This window comes from Amblyomma americanum, chromosome 3 (genome assembly GCF_052857255.1).
Source record: "Amblyomma americanum isolate KBUSLIRL-KWMA chromosome 3, ASM5285725v1, whole genome shotgun sequence".
Lineage (NCBI taxonomy): Eukaryota > Metazoa > Arthropoda > Arachnida > Ixodida > Ixodidae > Amblyomma > Amblyomma americanum.
In genome coordinates this window covers 144102714-144121597 of record NC_135499.1, presented here as the reverse complement: position 1 = coordinate 144121597, position 18884 = coordinate 144102714, and the positions used below count along the sequence as shown (strand labels likewise).

General features: G+C 49.7%; 1 protein-coding gene across 1 annotated transcript in view; it reads left to right on the top strand.

The window, feature by feature from the left end:
• Nucleotides 1-7803: 7803 nt before the first annotated feature.
• LOC144125061 (growth arrest-specific protein 1-like) overlaps nucleotides 7804-18884 on the top strand; it is a 28844-nt gene continuing 17763 nt past the window's right edge. Inside the window, exon 1 of the mRNA XM_077658119.1 lies at nucleotides 7804-8690. Coding sequence (XP_077514245.1) covers nucleotides 7948-8690 — 743 coding nt within the window. The 5' untranslated portion in view covers nucleotides 7804-7947. The remainder of the gene's footprint in view (nucleotides 8691-18884) is intronic.

Below are 18884 nucleotides of genomic sequence, written 5' to 3'. Positions count from 1 at the left end.
CTATTGCCGATACCGGACTTTTCGGTTTGAACCTAAAAATAAGCGGATAAACGTACGCCGAATTGAATTAATAATGATAATAATTGGTTTTTGGGGAAAAGGAAATGGCGCAGTATCTGTCTCATATATCGCTGGACACCTGAACCGCGCCGCAAGGAAAGGGATAAAGGAGGGAGTGAAAGAAGAAAGGAAGGAAGAGGTGCCGTAGTGGAGGGCTCCGGAATAATTTCGACTACCTGGGGATCTTTAACGTGCACTGACATCGCACAGCACACGGGCGCCTTAGCGTTTTTCCTCCATAAAAACGCAGCCGCCGCGGTCGGGTTCTAACCCGGGAACTCCGGATCAGTAGTCGAGCGCCCTAACCACTGAGCCACCGCGGCGGTGCCCGAATTGAAATCTCGAAATTCGGTTTTAAGGGAAAAAGGTCTTTGACACGCACTCCACAGGTATAGCTGGTTATTGAGGAGACTCAGTCGAACGAGAAAATTTAGAATGTACGGAAGACAGGGGCGTGGTGAGACGGTTGTACCTTTGGAACAAGTACATCAGCTTACGTTTTAAGAACCGCATGTCTTGCTAGTTTAATTACACGCCTCTGTTGTTCGGAAGGCTCCTCCCTCTCTCCGTCTGCTAGCGAAGCGCAGTTTGCTCACTCTGATTACCCTCTTGAGTCAACTTCTTGGCTATAAGCATAGTTTCTTCACTGCATATAAGGGCAATAACCCAAAACGATACAGAAGCGTAAACGTCGCGAAAAACCCAGTTTTTAGAAGTAAACTTTCAATTGCATTTTTGTTTAATGACTCCATTATTTAACTTCGGTTACTATTTTTTTTATTGTCCATAGCACATCCTTCCACAAGCGCAGCTCTAAGCACAACCGTGTGTGCGTTAATTAGGAGTAAATTTAGTTATAACAAAGAGGCCAAGATACAATCTAAGTGAATTTTCCCCGCACAGGAATGCCACAATATGCCACTGAAAAATAACATGTGATTCCCGCACAGAAAATATTACTCGGAGAAAAAAAATAAAACGAAAACCGCACCATGAAATAGAAAAAAACACGACAAAAAGTCCGCCAAATTTTTGAAAAAAAATAGTAACCTCCAAACTCTGATAGTAAGAAATTATTAAGATCGAGAATTTAGACCAACACGTTTCAGGGCTCGTTGAACTCAAACACAACCGTTGCGGAACCAACATACGTGTGCGTGCTGTTTGTAACTCTCACGATCAATTACCCCCTCACTGTAGTTCCGGAGGTGATAAGTCACGGGAAAAAAAAAGGAAACGATGCCAGCGCACCAAAGCGAAACTGAACCCTTCATCGATTCGGCCACTTCGCCGAACTCCAGAATTCTTACGTTTTTCCTTTCATTTTTTTTTTTCGCGTGCACTATTTCAGTCGGGAGCGCTTTGCCATACACTTCTGATCACTATATAACACACACGCGGCGGACAGAGAGAGAGAGCGTTGCGCCCGCAACTTTAGCTCGCCGCCAGCTGTGCGCTCCGAAGAGTTTGAAAATCGTATTTAGACTAATCGATGCACTTTCCGAGGGCCGGACGCGCTCCTTACTTTTCTCAACGTAATTTCTTTTCTTTCGCAGCCTCTGCTTTCCGCTGCGGACCTGCACCGTTTTTCATACGCTGATGAAAAACGGATATATTTTCTTTGTACTTTTTTTATTCCCCATCGCAGACATGCTCTGCTGTTCTTGCCTCGGCAACGCCGCATGCCGTTAGTGACTTAGGACCCGGCTCCTTTTTGGAACAAGCCTCCTTATCCTCATTAATAATGTCGGATTAGGTTTCCGCGTTCAGCTTGTCGCTGCTCACTCGGAGAAGAAGGATTCGATAAATTATGGCTTCCGCGAGTGCGCAACGTCGAGAACTCCGGGAGGAAATGCTTTTAAATGGTGCCGCCCTTTAGACGTTGATGCAGAAAAAGGAACAATGTTATTAAAGAACGGACAAAGGTAGGGAAATAAGAAAAGGATAAGGATGGGAGGCTAGACCACCTAAATGAAGTGGGTGAAGAAACTGCGCGGCAGGCATGCGAGGAAACTAGATCAAGCGCCTTTGTGTTTCTCTTTTTTCTCCTTTTGGGGCAGAGTGCTTTAGGTTCTTTAGGTTTAAGCTGCCTTTAAGTTCTGCACAGAATTTCGAAAGTGGAGTTCGTGATCCGCTCACCGTGTTCTTCAACCAAAAATAAAAAAATAAAAAGAGACTCCGATCTTCCCCTCCAACCCAATACATACACACACACCTCCCACCCTTTTATCCGAGGTGAAGAGGGGAAAACAACGATCGCATTTTCCCGTCTCGCTTCTCGACTTGGTCGACTCCAAAGCTGGTGATGATGTCATGTAGGATGGAAAGTTGGGCTAGTTGGGTTTTGTTCGCGCTGTATTTTTCCTTTAAAATGATGTCATGTGGCTGAACTATCATGACGTGTGTGTGTGTGTGTGTGTGTGTGTGTGTGTGTGTGTGTGTGTGTGTGTGTGTGTGTGTGTGTGTGTGTGTGTGTGTGTGTGTGTGTGTGTGTGTGTGTGTGTGTGTGTGTGTGTGTGTGTGTGTGTGTGTGTGTGTGTGTGTGTGCGCGCGCGTGTGCGTGTGCGTGTGCGTGCGTGTGCGTGTGCGTGTGCGTGTGCGTGCGTGCGTGCGTGCGTGTGTGTGTGTGTGTGTGTGTGTGTGTGTGTGTGTGTGTGTGTGTGTGTGTGTGTGTGTGTGTGTGTGTGTGTGTGTGTGTGTGTGTGTGTGTGTGTGTGTGTGTGTGTGTGTGTGTGTGTGTGTGTGTGTGTGTGTGTGTGTGTGTGTGTGTGTGTGTGTGTGTGTGTGTGTGTGTGTGGCGCGCGCGTCTCGCCTTCTGTGAAATACGGCCGCCGCGGCTAAATTTTGGCCTCCACAAAAACTGAACAAATGTCGATAACGATTACTGTATTATCTTTATGGGGCAAGGAGAACTCTGCCACGGTACGCCATGGCTAACGGGTTTTAGTTCGAAAGCACTAAAACTGGTTGGGGCAAAACCCAACCAAGAATGTTGTGCCTTCCATGAACTTGAGAATCAGAATATTTCCGCGACTGTTTCGAACCCGCGGTGGTGCGAACAGAACAGCTTCGCTGGCCACTGCGCGAGAGCACCATCCTATCGCCGCAGCCGATCACGCCTTGTGTTTAACTGCAACACCCTCTCGCGCTGTGCATTGCACGTCGTCGTCTTCAGCACCTTCCATCTGCGAAGCGAACAGATCAGATCAGCTTAATCTCGATCAGAGCTTAACCTGTGTCTAATATCGTCGCCAGACGTGCCGACGACCCAGCAAAACAAAACTATGAGCCAATCAGGCTAATCACATGCTTTCGCACGTCTACTGGGTTTAACTACGTTAAAACCATTTTTGGTCGGCACGGTATAAGGTCAAGCACCCATTTTTTAAGAATTTCACCGCAAAGAAGCCGAGCACAGGCCAAGGAAAAGCTTAAACCTATTCGAACCCCGGGCCTTCATACAAGGTGTATGTACAAACAACTAGGCCACAGTTCCGATCGAGCATCGTTAGAAACTGAAAAACATAGGCTCAGTCGTCCGCATAAGCGTTCATTTATTTCAAGATTGTTTAGATGATACCGAGCCTGTCTATGGCGGGTTGTGAGCAGTCGTGTCGTTTCTTTTTTAATCCAGAGGGTTACCTTACTGGCTGTGTTCTTTCTCTCCCTCTCTCCAACCATTAGTTTCAATTACCCACGCGCCTCTTCATGCGGGGGTCAGTGCGGTGCTTCACAGCAGTGCTCTAGGCATAGACGTCCTCAAGGATCTCGACAACGTGTCATATGCTTCCGTTCTGGCAAACCTCTCACAAATGAATATAGGCACCCGCATCTGCAACTACATCACCGACTTTCTTCGTAACCGTACAGCAGAACTTCAGATTGGAGACCTCGACAGCTAAAAAATCACCTTAGGCAACCGAGGAGCACCACAAGGAGCAGTCCTATCTCCGTTCCTTTTTAACACTACAATGAGAGGTCTCCCTCAGCTCCTAGAAGGCATACCTCACATTAAACGCTCAATACATGCCGATGACATTAGCCTTTGGACCAACTCCGGATCAGACGGGGAAATCCAAAGCTCTCTCCAAAGAGCAATTGACAAAGTCCACGCCTTTGTACAGGCGAACTGGCCATCATGCTCCCCCACGAAGTCCGAATTGCTAGCCATCAGGGATAGACGAGTTCGCCTGATCGTCCCCGACCCGCAAGAGCCTGTTGTGCTCCAAGTCAACGAGCCCACTCTTCCCCTGCGGCGGAAGAAACCGCCATCGCGCTGGCCATCGCTGATTCACGTATGCGCACAGTCCTAAGTGACTCCAAAAGAGCGGTACAAAATTACTCGGCAGGTTTTATCTGCCACCCCGCTCCACGCAGCCTTCGCGGCTGCACTCCCGACCATAACATCAACCTAGTCAGGGTACCCGCACACGCGGAGAGCTCTGGAAGCGAAGGTGTTGACCGACTAGCCCGAGGCCTAACTAACCGGGCGGCCGGCCCCAGGGACCCAGACGCTGTCCTCAGACCTTTGCCGAAATCGCCGACCTCCACAGAGAAACCGGACGTATTGGCGTCTACCCACCCTGACTTAAATTGAGCGCAAGCTACCATGCTCCGCAGGTTGCAGACACACTCGATCCTTAGCCATTCTAGTCTATCACTCATCACAGACGGGGAATACGACCCCGCCTGCCAAAATTGTAACCAGGGAGAAACCGCCACCCAGGCGCATATCATCTGGGTTTGCGCGGGAAACCCGCCCCCATGAACCTTACTGCCATCTCCCTTTGAGGAGAGATGGAACCAACTCCTCAGAAGGTCAAACCAGACCATTTAACTGGCACTCGTTTCGTGGGCTCAGGAAGTCGCCCCCACCTGGGGGCCACACCAAGCCCACCTGCCCTAAATCCCGATATTCTGTGGCAATAAAGTTATTTCTCTCTCTCTCGACTTCCTCGGTACCGACCAGCCGCTCCCCCCCCCCCCCCCCCCCGCCCCCTACCCCATTTCCAACTCCGACCACAGTACACGAGGACCAGGCGCAGACGTGCCATGACCCTATCCCGATGCTTACTGACCCGACGACGACACGAACCAAGACCGCACCCCCACCGAAGCTGTCCGGCGCGTCCATAAACCTTGGCCTTCGGCTATATGGGCGACCGACCGCTGGACCTGAAGCTCTGGGGACAACCGTTCATCAGATCAGCTCTTTCATCGTAGTGGCAAGGCCTTCCATTTTCTTTTACCCTTTTTGACCATCCTCACCGTCACCCTATCCTTCAAAATTCAAGTAATCGATCGGGACGGTCGCTCTGTGGTCACGGGCAATGATATGCAGAAGACGGCCAAGAAGTGAGCACTGGCGCGGGACGGAGCGCTCGTGCTAGCTTGCAGCCATTAAAATCATACTTTGTCATCATGTCATCCTGCTCCTCGGCTTGCCAACCCGTTTCAATGTACAGGGTGTTTCACCTATGACTTTAAACAACTTCTAAAAATAGGCTTTTTGAGTTAGAAGAGCGCTTTTTTCGGCATAGCATTGCCAGAGGTGGAGTACATCGGAATACAGCTAAGGAGTGCTAACTCCTTAGCAGGCTTGTTAACTAATATTGAATATTTAACTTTTTAACCATTACTGTTAGGCTGTTTAATTACTGAGAGGCGTTTAGACCACGGTAAGTAATATCCATTAATGTTTTAGAATTTCGAAAATGAGGTTGCTCTCGGCACTGTGGCCAAGCAAATTCTGCCCACATCGTGCCAAAATACATGAGTTGTCGAGAAGCTTGCAGGCAAAGCAACCTCTCCAGTGATGGCAACCCATAGAACTACCCAATATTTGTTAGGCCACAGCACGGAGGGTAATCGCGGTTTCGAAATTATAAAAACTGATATGGATATTACTTACTATGGGCCACACGCCTCTCAATAATTAAGGGGCCTAGCAGTAATAGCTAAAAAGTTAACGATGCAATATTAGTTAACCAGCCTGCTAGTTAGCACGTCTTACCTGTATTCTGATGTCCTTCACCGCGGAAAACGATATATGCCGAGAAAAAAAAACAATTCTCTAAATCAAAAAGCCTATTTTTAAAAATTAAATTGTGTAAAGTCTTAGGTGAAACACCTTCTTTATATATTAGATACACAGGGTATAACAATGAAGACTAAGTAATTTTCGGAAATGGGATTTTTGAGGCAAAAATATGGCTTTTGCGGCATGGTATTGGCAGGGTTGGCGGACGCCATAAAACCGGTGAATCATCTAGTAAGATGGCTAACTAATTTCCAGTAATTAACTTTTTTAACGATTAGAGTTAGACGTATAGTTGCAATGAGAGATTTGTAGCCGGCTGTTAGTAACCGCCATATCAGTTTTTGGAATTTCGAAAACGCGTTTACCCTCGTGGCTGTGGCTCAACAAAATATAGCTTTTTCTACTAGTTAAGTGCACTGGAGGGGTTGCTTTGCCTGCATGCTTTCGAAAACGCATTTTCGCACGATGCAGCCAAGAAGATTAACGGCTGGTGTTTCGCGTTAGAAAGCTAAGTGGCTTACTTGAGGCCTTCATAGACTATTCTGGCTGAGAGGATTTGAGTGGAACTGATCAGCTACGTCTGAAAGGGTCAAGGAGGGCATGACTGCAGTACTCCAGCGTCACTGTAATGTCAATAAATGCTACGCTCACTACATGAGCGCCCTCTGAGCGACGCCAGGAAGCTCGTATTCAGGAGGGCACGTACGCGTTGCATTACACGAATGAGGGAGGACGGGAGATAAAGAGGTCCCGTAGGCCTCTTGGAGACGCCGGGTTCACGGCAGGGACATGAAAGGGACGACGTTGCTGTCGAATTGCACAGCCGGGTCAACGAGCGCAGATGGCTGCCCGGCGCAGCCTAAGTGCACAGAATGCATTGCGCGCATGTTGGAAGTACAAAAAAAGGGGCGGGGGTAGCTGCAGGAAAGTGCCCGAAGAAAGTGCGCGCTCAGTGACCTCGGACGCTACCACTACGGTCGCTGCTGTTGTTTCTCCAACACAAGGAGCCTGCTCCCGATGCAGCGCAGCCGCGCGGCCGATCGGCTGAAACACGGAACCGGAACTAATGCACTCTCGGGACAGAGCAGGAATTGCTCCGACAGGGCGCATTGGCCTGCGTAGTGTCTTCTGGCCCTCTGCGAGAAAGAAACAGAAAGAGATAGAGAGAGGGCAGAGGAGGAAAAGTACAGTTGCGGCTATCGCGGCGATAAGAGTAGTGAGGAAAGAAATACGGGGCATAAAAGTGGGCGGGACTGTGCGTCGGCGTACAAGCGAACAAAGCCGAGGGAATACGAGCGTCAACATTAGCATTACTGAGATTCAGAGGACCCGGCGGAAACGAAAAGGACACGAACTGTCGACTGCGGAAAGCGATAGGACGAACGCGGTCGCAGAGCAGCAGCAGCGGAGGCCTCAGAACGAGCGAAGTTGGTGCCCCGCCGCACGCAAAGAAAGTGGATGAAATGGAAAGAGGGAACCGAGCGCTCGTGCGCCCGCGCGCGCGGTAGAAGGGGGTTGCAGGAGGGGAGTGAAAGATAGTGGGGGAAGGCGCGGGTCGACTCAGCCGGAAAGGGGAGAGAAACAGAACGAAAGAGAGAAGGGCAATGCGCGCGCCTCTTCCCTCTCGCGTTTTTTCTCCTCCTCCCTTTCCAACTGGAAGAAAACAAGTCGTCGCCCCCTCGCGCTCCCCGGTGCCGGCCCCCCAGAGGAGCGGGAAGAAAGAAGCGGACCTCAGTAGCGAAAGATCGAGCGGACCGCACGGACTCGACCTGCCGGCTTCTCCCGGGTGCGCTGCCGTAGCCGCGCTCGCCTGCCCAGGGCAAGACAGACATGCTGCTGGCGCCGGCATGAGTGCCTGTCACGCCGCGCTCGTGGTCCTGTTGCTACTCGCGGCGGCGGTCGCGCCGGCCACGCCGCCGGACAGCAGCAACAACAACGAGGAAGCGGCGCCGGTCGTGCGTACCTGCGAGGAAGTGCAGATGCGGTGCGCGCAGCGCAAGGGCTGCGGCTCGGCGCTGCACGCCTACCTGTACCAGTGCTCCGAGGTGATCCAGGCGGGCGCCACGCAGTGTCCCGTGCCGTGCCAGCGCGCGCTGGCCGCGCTCACGTCGACGGACGAAGGCCGCGGCCTGAACGACTGCGAGTGCGGCGAGAACGACGTGTGTCGCAAGAGCAAGCTGCGCGTCGAGGTGTGCCGCGAGGCCGTGGAGAAACTGACCGCGCCGGGCGCGCGCATCCCGTGCAGCGTGGCCTTCTGGATGTGCGAGGCCGAGCCCCAGTGCGGCACGGCGCTCGCCTACTACTACCGCTACTGCCGCGGCGCGTTCCATGGCAAGCGGTGCACGCCGCGTTGCAACAACAGCCTGGCCATCCTCAACCGTCAGCCGCGCTCGGACACGCTGCGCTCGTGCTATTGCGACGGCTCCGAGGAGTTCCCCTGCCAGAAGATCCGCGACAGGACAGACCAGTTGTGTTACGGCAGGCAGGAGCCCTCCACGACGCCCAAGCCGGGCTCGGCGGCGCCCGAGCTGCTTCCGGCCGCGTGGCCTCAGCTGACGCTCGCCACGGTGCTCCTCCTCGTCGTTGCTCAGTGAGTACGGCCGGCTGTTGCATGACGGCTGGTCGGCATGCCTTTGATGGCCTTACGGTCATTGGACTTTTAGACGGCAGGGACCCTCTGGGGTCTTTCTGAAACGAATCGGAAATGGGCCCATTTGCGCAGCACTGCCTCTGTTAGGCACGCTGACGGGATTCTTTGCTGCGCGAATTGCAGTAACGTAGTCGAGGGTCTCGAATACGCGTCCGTAAACTCTTACGAAGCACAAGAGCTGGGTATCTGTTACCATGTTTTCACTGTCCAGCGCGTGGAGCCGCAATTTAGCTGGCGCGCTGTTCCTCTGATTTCGTCTTTTTGTACCTTTGCCGAATGCTGCTCACGATATAAACCGTATAAACCCGCCGTATAAACTCATTTAGCAACAACATAAGCGCAATGTGCATCACACCGTGAACGCTACCTGTAACTACAACGGTCGTTCCAAGTATGCAATGCTGCCGCCTTACTTCCCCGCAACCTTCAACGAATGTAAAGTCTTTTTCATAGTTAACGGTGACGCCTATTTCGGCACAGACCCCATCATTAGCTTTGCATTTTCGCGACGCTAAACAAGAAGAGCAGAGCCTGGATGCCACGCCAGCGAACTTCTGTATCAACGGAGGTGGCTCTCTTGCGTCACAGCACTCATGACCCCCTTCCCCACCATTCCTCGCAACTAAAGCCCCTTCATGACATTTCCTGCCTCCGGCGACAATAGAGGGGCTTTACTCGCAGAGAGGGCAGATGCCCCTATAGGCGTCTCCACTCGAAACTGATGGTCTTAAAACACGCGTGGGACCAAGAATTGGTCCACGCTGGCGCGGCGACAATTCTCACTGTGGCCAGGCTATTTTCTTCGGAACGGTCGGACCTCTGGCCGCTCAAAAAGTGGTGCATCAAATGGGCACCTCTAATTGTTATGCATCATTTAGCTATTGCCGCAGGCCACTGCATAACATTTCAGTGGGTACCTGCTCACTGTGGCATTATGGCTAATGAAAAAGCAGATGAAGCGGCCCGTAAGGGCCATCAACATCAGAGATACATTCGAAGTTTTCTCACGAAATCTGATGCGTCCCAAATGGCTAAAAGTTTTGCGTACGAAGAAACGTATCGGCTTTGGAGTTTGCCGACACATCAGTACCAATTTCTTCACTCAATCGACCCACATCTTAGATCAAGACTCTCACCCAGAATTCCTCGACAACTCGAAACACTTTATCACTGACTTCGTCTGAATGCTGCATATACAAATGGCCTGCGATACCGTTTTGGACAAATGAACAGTCCGCATTGTGACAACTGTGCTTCGATAGAAACTGTGGAACATATCCTGCTTGAGTGCCCTGCGTATGCTAACGAGCGTGCGTACTATGAACATTGCATGCAGAAGCTCTGCCCAGTGCCCCTAACAATGGACAAAGTTTTAGGCCCCTTAGCCTGCTTCAGGCAACAGAGACTTGCAATGAACTTTCTTTTTACATATTTAAAAGACATTGGACATCTCGATAAGCTCTAAATTCACTTGCAGGTTACCTTCATGCATTCTTCTTGCAGTGAACTTCGTCAGCCCATTCGTCGGACTATGCACTCCATCATTCCATAGGTTACATCAATACTCGCCACTGCATCCTTAGTACCCATTTCATGGCTGCATTTTATCTTCGTTTTTTTTTCCACCTCTTCCACGCTGCTCTCCTTCAGTCTTTATCTCCCAAATTCCCCTCCCTACGCAGAGTAGCATGCCAGCGATATTGAAACGCCGGCTAAATTCTGTTTCTTCATTAAAGAGTCTCTCTCTCTCTCTCTCTCTCTATGCAGGTTAAAAGCAACTTTAAAGAATATCTACGTGCCCGAAGCATCTTAGGATTGGGTTTCTAACTGAAGCAAGTGCATAACCACTGCGATGTTGCCGTAGAAACCCGTGAAGTTTCGGTTTCCGGTTTTCTTGCTCATAGCGCCGCGTCTATTTGATTACATTCCCAGTTGTGCATGCACGCGAACGTGCACAATGTTGCACCTTCATTCTCAAAACATCTCTACAAGCGACTCTTTCCCTTCAGTAGCTATAAAGCCAACCCACGTACAGTTCTGAGGGAGCTAATATTAATGCAACAGCCCCTTTTCGGGACCGCCATTCCCGGCGTTCCCAAGAGAGAGAGACAATGGATATACTAAGAAAGTTTTTATTTGCAGGTTTTTAACGGACAGTTGCTCAACAAGTTGGTGAGCGCAAAGTGACTGTCATTGTATAAAACTGTTTCAAGGCACCAATTTGTTCATTCCGTTCCGAGACCCAGCACCACGGCTGCGTTCAAACCTATAATGTCCTCCCGAGAAATTTTACACCTGGGTAAACGCCAATACGTAGAGGTTCCGAGTTCTTTCTTACGCCGACGATCCGAAAGATTGTTCGTAATTTCTCCAAATCACGTGATACACAGGACTACTGCGCACATTTTCTAATGCGCCCGGTCGTCAAAGAAGTCAAAAGCGCCGCTGTACATGAACGATCACATTGCGTGCTCGTCTTACGCTGGTAGAAAGTAACCGCCTTCTTTCATTGCGAACATAAAGTAAAATATATGCATGAGGCTTGCCGCAGTAAATCGGCTATCGGCGCAATGGGGACGTTACAGTTAGCTCACGCCGTGTAAGCTACGCAGTAAGCCAGAGGCTATTGCCCAAGTAGCGGCGGAATTTTTGTTTGCATAACGGCCTTGCCCCGTACTCCAAACAGCGGTATACTGAGACGATTTAACGTTGTTCAAGCTTGTGCTCTCGACTTATGCACACCTAGCGCTATGTGCAGATCTTTCGGAGCGCAGATGACTAGAATGGTCAAGTGTTAAGGGGAATATGGCCAAATGTTTAGGGGAATCCCCCAAGGCGCAGTAGATTTGTAATAAGGGCGTAATTACTCATTTGCATCCACCAAAGCGTAGCCATACAGCTACAAAGGAAAGCTATACAGCTTTCTCAGGAACTTCGCAGTTGCAGAAAAATTCGTCCTCGTCCGAATTGATCAATAACTCGAAAGTGGGGACAGTGTTGGTCAAATGTTAAGGGGTGCAGTGATGCACTGATGCAGTGCGGTACAGCATAGTTGAGCTGATAAAATGCTGCCGCCGCACTCGACAAAAGCTCCTAGTTTTCACTGCATGAGCACACATACTCTGAAGGACAAGTTGCCACCTCTATTCAGTCACTGATTCCGATGGCGACCATGACATATAGCTTCCAAATGACTAAGCAGAGCAGCTGTCAACTAAAGGGCCAAAGTTATTTAAAACGAAATCATCGCTATCAGCACTTGGTGGGGCACGGTCCGTTAACGGCGCGATTCGCAGAAGAATCCGCTCGTCACTTCCGGCCAGGTTCGATGACGTCGTTTATATACTTGCTCTTCTGTCGAACCTTAAGGCCTTCCCGCTTCGACCTTTCCGTCCCATTAAGGGTGCACCTTCCTTAAGTAAACGCATTTACTGCTGCCTTTTCTTAAGCCTAGCAGCGCCACGTGCGAATAAATTGTGCCTGTAATAACATCCCCATTACGTCGGCAGCATTACGTGTCCCCTTCCAGCGAGCAGCCTTTCCCCACCCATGCAGGCACGCGAAGTCGGGGAAAAGTTCTCCTGGAGGTATGTAGGGAGAAGGGGAGGTAACGGTCGTCTTCCCTTTCGGTGCGGAAACCATTTTGCGGACTTCGCGAGTTCTCGCAGTTTTTTCCGATAATCGTTCCGCCTTTTCGCTTATATTGTTCCGGGCGCAGGGAAAAAGGGCTTCTACTCCTGGTGGGTCCAATTTCATTGGATCGATCCAGGAAATGGGAGCTTCCAGTGTGTGCGCGTCGGATTCCTTCGCATCGCCAAGCGGACACAAAGAATGGCCGGATGGGGAGTCATTTTTCGGCCGCAATTATCTCGAGAAGAGAAACCGGATATTACCTTGATGCGACGCGTTTTCCTCCTCCTCCTCGTCTTAGCTCTCTTTTTACTAAACCCATTAACGGACGGCTTAGAATCTCGGGGAGGAAAGGCGGAAGTTTTCGCGAAGGCGAATACCAAAAACGGGTGTCCGTGAAACGCGCGCAAGAACAACTATCTCCCCACGTGCGAGAGACTTGCTGAAATTCAGCGCCTACCGTGCAAGTGCTCAACGTGCCTTGCATGCCTGCAGCACTTCTAATCAAATCCATGGCCCGTGTGCAGTTTGTCGTGTTTTATGTCGAATTTGTGGTTGATCGGCGGCACTGCTATTGTACGGCTCTTCGGCTTGTCGTGTTCCATGAGGTGAAATTCGTGGAACACACTTCGTAGACATGTATACTCGAGCCTCGTTATAACGAAATAATGAATACAACGAAGGAATTACGATTCCGCTGGGAAGCCGGTCAACACAAGGGCTATAAATAAGTTACGGGTATAACGAAGTAATCACCGGGCCCTTTCAAATTCGTTATAATCAGGTCTAACTACTTTATTAACTGAGCCCGAAAACTTCTTTGCGCGATATCCCCCTCTGGTAGACAGGAAGCGAACTTTAGCGCGCTAGCAACATAGCTCTGCGGACTGTCGAACTGTTGGCGCTGATGCAACAGCAGAGAGAGTTATGGTGCCCATGGTGCAGTCGTATGCTGCCGACAGACGCGCGCGCACCGTTCTCTTATCGAGGAAATCAGAATAGTGCTGAGGAGATACGCATCGCGTGCTCGGAAACCCAAAAGCCATCGAGAACAACGCGTGCGTTTGTCACTTCCGCTGTCTGCTTTGGCGACATGATCCTCAAGATGCGGCCAACTCCCGCCGCGGCGAACCTTTCGCGCAGATTTGTTCTATATAAGGGCAGAAAAATAACCATGTGTGTCAACCCAGCACTTCGTCTCTATGCGCATCTGGCTTTGCAAGATATAGTCCAGCCGTATAGTTACGGGGGACCTCAAATCTTATCTTTGTCGGAGCAAGTGCACTTATGGTCGGAGAAAACGGCCGAGGTCTCCCCGTTTAAATGCAGTACAGGACATGCCCAAACAAGAGCGCAGCTTTAAGCCTGCTGCGAGAATGTGACGCGGGGGAGCTCTTGGCTTGACGAATGGGTGACAGCGGCGTCCTCTTTGAAACGGTCTGGTTGGTGGCGGGAACCACCGGACTGTTTGTTTTTTAATTACTAGTAACCGTCTTGGAATCCTCCTTTCTTTCAATTATAAGCTGTTTTTCTTTCAGTTATAAGTTCTGCAACATCCTCTCTTCACGTCGCAGTCTCCCCTGATTTCCCCGCGACCAATCTTCCAATTCTTAGGTATTTATAAATACTTTACAAGCCTCCACGGAGGCGTTGTGGAATACAAAAGTCTACAAAGATGGAATGCAGGAGGCTGGAATACAAAAGTCTTGTGTAAAAAAAGTTCGCAAGCAACTGCGTATTGTTAAGTAGAACAAAACTAGCAAGTTCAAAGAATAGATTAAAAGTGTTCACGCGAGTTCCAGATCCCCGCCGCGGTGGCTCAGTGGTTAGCGCGCTCGACTACTGATCCGGAGTTCCCGGGTTCGAACCCGACCGCGGCGGCTGCGTTTTTATGGAGGAAAAACGCTAAGGCGCCCGTGTGCTGTGCGATGTCAGTGCACGTTAAATATCCCCAGGTGGTCGAAATTATTCCGGAGCCCTCCACTACGGAACCTATTCTTTCTTCTTTCACTCCCTCCTTTATCCCTTCCCTTACGGTGCGGTTCAGGTGTCCAACGATATATGAGACAGATACTGCGCCATTTCCTTTCCCCAAAAACCAATTATTATTATTATTATTATTAGATCCAGATTAAGTACAAGGCAAACAGCTATGCGTCATAGAACACATTGGGTAAAATGCGCAAAGTACCATTTGTTCGCAAAAATAGCCAGGTATGCGCAAGAGCAACAAGTACAAAGCAAATAAAAAAGTTGCATGAATCATGGATACATAAATGACGTGCTCGGTGTTTGACTAGATGCTCGCAGAATGTATTATGGCTACTCTGCGAAGCGATGTAGTCTGGAAGCTCGTTTAGACAGGCGGATAGCACGGAGGAGCCCAGAAAAGAAAAAAATAAATAAATGAAGAATGAGTACTGCGGTACACGCGGGTTTAGTTAAGTTATTCAGCTATGACTAATAGGTACTAAGGGGAACTGCGTGCCATGGGTGTATTTTGTGAAGGAGACTAAAGGACAATTCCACGATGAACGCTTAACATTTGGAGTGAATGTTAAGAGCTTCATTTGGGTTCCGCTCAACTAATATAACTTCGCGGTATATCTGACAAGGGGACTAGATACAGGAAGCGTTCCATTCCGCGGATTTGTTCACAATATATTCCTTTAATACATGAGCGCTTTCCCTTCTCTTCCCGCCGCTTAGTGTCAAGTAGTTCCAATGACCGGGACGTGGTGCTGTTCGTCACGCGCTTGGCGTCGGTATACTACTAATAATAATAATTGGTTTTGGGGGAAAGGAAATGGCGCAGTATCTGGCTCATATATCGTTGGACACCTGAACCGCGCCGCAAGGGAAGGGATAAAAGAAGGAGTGAAAGAAGAAAGGAAGAAAGAGGTGCCGTAGTGGAGGGCTCCGGAATAATTTCGACCACCTGGCGATCTTTAACATGCACTGACATCGCACAGCACACGGGTGCCTTAGCGTTTTGCCTCCATAAAAACGCAGCCGCCGCGGTCGGGTTCGAACCCGGGAACTCCGGATCAGTAGTCGAGCGCCCTAACCACTGAGCCACCGCGGCGGGGGTCGGTATACTGCCGAAACCCCTTTAATCATACCAGTTTCTTAACTTTCTATGGGGTCCAAGTATCGAAATCGGGTGGTTTGACAGGGCCATAATTGAGAGGTTAGCGAATTGTCATGACACCCGTGCTGTATAACGTAAACTGTGTTAAAGTTACTTTCATACTTTCCTTAAAAGTCCTACTTTTCTGAAAAGCACACAGGTGCCTGGCAAAAAAAAAAAAAATCAGTGAGACAGGCGCAGTAACGGAAATGCGTAGTACAAAGGTCCGAGAGAAAAATTAAAACCTAAAACGAGCAAAAAGGTCGCTGCTGTTCGGAAGATAATGACGATCAATGGTTACAGCTTTTATTAGCCGCTTCCACATGGCGCTGCCATTTGTAAACATCCGTTAAGTTTCCGCTGGGATTAGTCGCATGTTTTGAAGCGGAGCTTGCCAACTGGTATCATTGATTAGAAAACCGTAATAATCTGCGATTCACTGACGACATTGCCTTGCTGAATAACTCGGGGGACGAATTGCAAAGCACGACCAATGACCTAGACAGTCAAAGCAGAATGGTGGGTCCAAACATTAATATGCAGAAAACTGATGTAATGTTGAACATTCTCGGAAGGGAACACATCTAGGTAGTGACCGCAGATCCGCACCACGAGAATGAAATAACATGGTGTGAGTTGAGTTTCCTCTTCAGGGGGCGATGGAAGGAAACATTTTGTTGATGATGAAATTGGGGTTTCTTGATGACCCGGTGATTCTAACTCGCAAACATTCACGTTACTCGAGGAAAGGAGAAGGTTAACTATTCATTTACAGCACAAATAAAAGAAGAAACGAGCAAGGAGAAAACTATTTGCAACATGACTAAACCGTTGATCGGACGAATTCAGCCCCGGTTCAACCCAGAGCGCTTACTTTTCAACCCTCTGTTTCCGCCCTTAGCGGGGACAGCAACCAATAAGGTAGCAAGTGACCCTCCTCACCAATCAGTGGTTAGGGAAAGGAAAATAAGGTTTCCGCCAGCTAATCACAGATTGTGGAAAGAATATTGGCTAAACAATGGTCGGGGAAAGGAAAGGCAAAGCTCTGCAATTCCCTCGACTAGACAAACATTTGGGAAAGGAGATGCTGCAAACAAGCACACAAACTGCACATACACGACTACCATTTCCCACGGCACCGACGGCACAATAGTTACTACATTCCTAACATTGTATTCTGTTCTCTCTTTCGCACACGTGCAAGCGAGACAAATGTATGCCGAAGATAGGATAAGATAGGATACACTTTATTGCTCTAACAAGGTCTTTCGGTCAGACAGAGGTCTTCATCTTCAAGCAGATGTCTCCCTCCGCCTTGCAGAGGTCGGCGCCCCTATTCCAGGGCACCGCTGAGTTTGGCCGCTCGCTGGGCATGGATGACCGATCCTCTTTGGGTTGCCGCTGGAGAGCACACTCTCCCACTGCTTCGCACTCGGATTTTCTGAGCCATGGAATGCTTCGTTTCTGTCACATTCCCAAGTAATATGGTATAGGGTGGGTGTTGCACCGCACCATGGGCAGATGTCCCTGTATTGGTTCCGGAACATTTTGCTAAGGATGTGTAAATTGGGGAAGGCTCCGGTTTTCAGCTTCCTCCAGTAAACTTCTTCTTGTTGATTTAGTTTGTTGTGGGGAGGAGGATACTTTAGTCTCGTCCCTCTGTAATAATTTATAATGTCGGAGTACGTCGGGATTACCCTCAAGAAGTCCTCCGGGTCTTCGTTCAAGAGTGCTCGGCTAGTGTACTCGCGAGCGACTCTATCGACCCTTTGGTTGCCTTCTATCTCGATGTGTCCCGGTATCCAGAAAATGGTGTGTCTAATGTGATCTTTGGGTAGGCCTGCGCGGAGGAGGATTTGGAGCTCTTTATGACCTATTCTGCCGTTAATGTAGTTACGGCATGCCTCTTTCGAATCTGTGAGGATTGTTAAGGACTTATTCGTGCGATAACCCTCCGCGGCCGCTAGAGCAACAGTCATTTCCTCTCCCTCGGTTACCGTGCAGTCCCGTGCCGACGCGCAAGTGATCTCCTTATAGTTTGAGCCGATTACTGTCGCGACGACTTTTTGCTCCGTTGTTCCCCGTCCCGAAGAGACGCTCACTCGAATTCTTTACAGAAAAAAAAAGACAGCTGCCAAGGGAAGAATGCGCTTCCTGGTCGCTTGATCGTACCCAGACCCCCAAGAGTGATGTCCAAAGGGCCAGCATACGTCGGGGTCTGTATCCCCCCCCCCCCCCCCTTTCATAGCAACAAGCAAGTACCCAAGCAAGTAGTATCTCTTGCATGCCCCGCAACCCCTTGACGCCGCACACATGTCGACCGCTGTACCTGCTAAAGCTTCTTCCAGACAGGTCATGCCCGTGACGGCGCGAAGAACACAAAGACATCCTCTAGTAGACGCGGAGACAGGGAAGCGGGACGGGTCCCTTTGTTGGCGACCCGCCGATCACAATACAGCCGCCGCCGAGTCCCCATCGGGTGTCCGTCCCTCTGAGGCTGACTCCCCAGGTGCGGCATTCCTCGCGAACACAAGACCGACTGGCGGCACGGAAAGTTCATCGAACTTCACAGTGCGCATGTGGCATTTACTCACAGATCATGAATGGCAGTTTTTATAGCAGCTGTGTCTTACCGGTGCTCACCTATGGGGCAGAAACATGGAGGCTAACGAAAAGAGTTAAACTTAGATTTAAGACAGTCTCAGCGAGCTATCGCAAGGGAAATGATAGGCGCAACGTTGCAATATGAAATGAGCAGGGCATGTAGTGAGAAGGCAAGATAACGGGGACAGCAAGGAGTCAGATTGGCGGATGAGATTAAGAAGTCTGCGGGCATATAAGCTGACCGCAGCTGGCGCAGCATGTGGTTAATTTGAAGGATACGAGAAGGGCACTAGTCCTGCAGTGGGCGTAGTTAGGATGATGATCAAAGAGCTCAGGTTACTCATGCGCTTGTGTACTCTGCCTTGTTAATAATTACTGTTTTCAATGCTCTTTTTTTTACGCTTCAAAGTAACGCCATGTGCACCGAGACGATCACTTGATTTTCCGGATCATGGAACACAAAATGATCAGACGCTGAAAAACTTCATCTTTGAAGGCAGAGGAGTGACGTTATGTCAGGCGTGCAGCCAGTATTGTTGTCTAATCGCTTGTTCATTTAGCGACTTTCATTCGATGCAAATTTCTCCGGCAGTTCAATAAGCTGCAAAGCAGCACTCGACGATTGCTGCACTAGATCATGGAACTTTGCCGCAAATGATCGTCCTTGTGATTATCTAAATGTCGCTACGGTGAAGCAGTTGCCGGCAGTGTCACGTAAGGCTAGATCCGCCTGCTGCATAGGGCAATCTCAACCTCAAAACTCGTCGCAG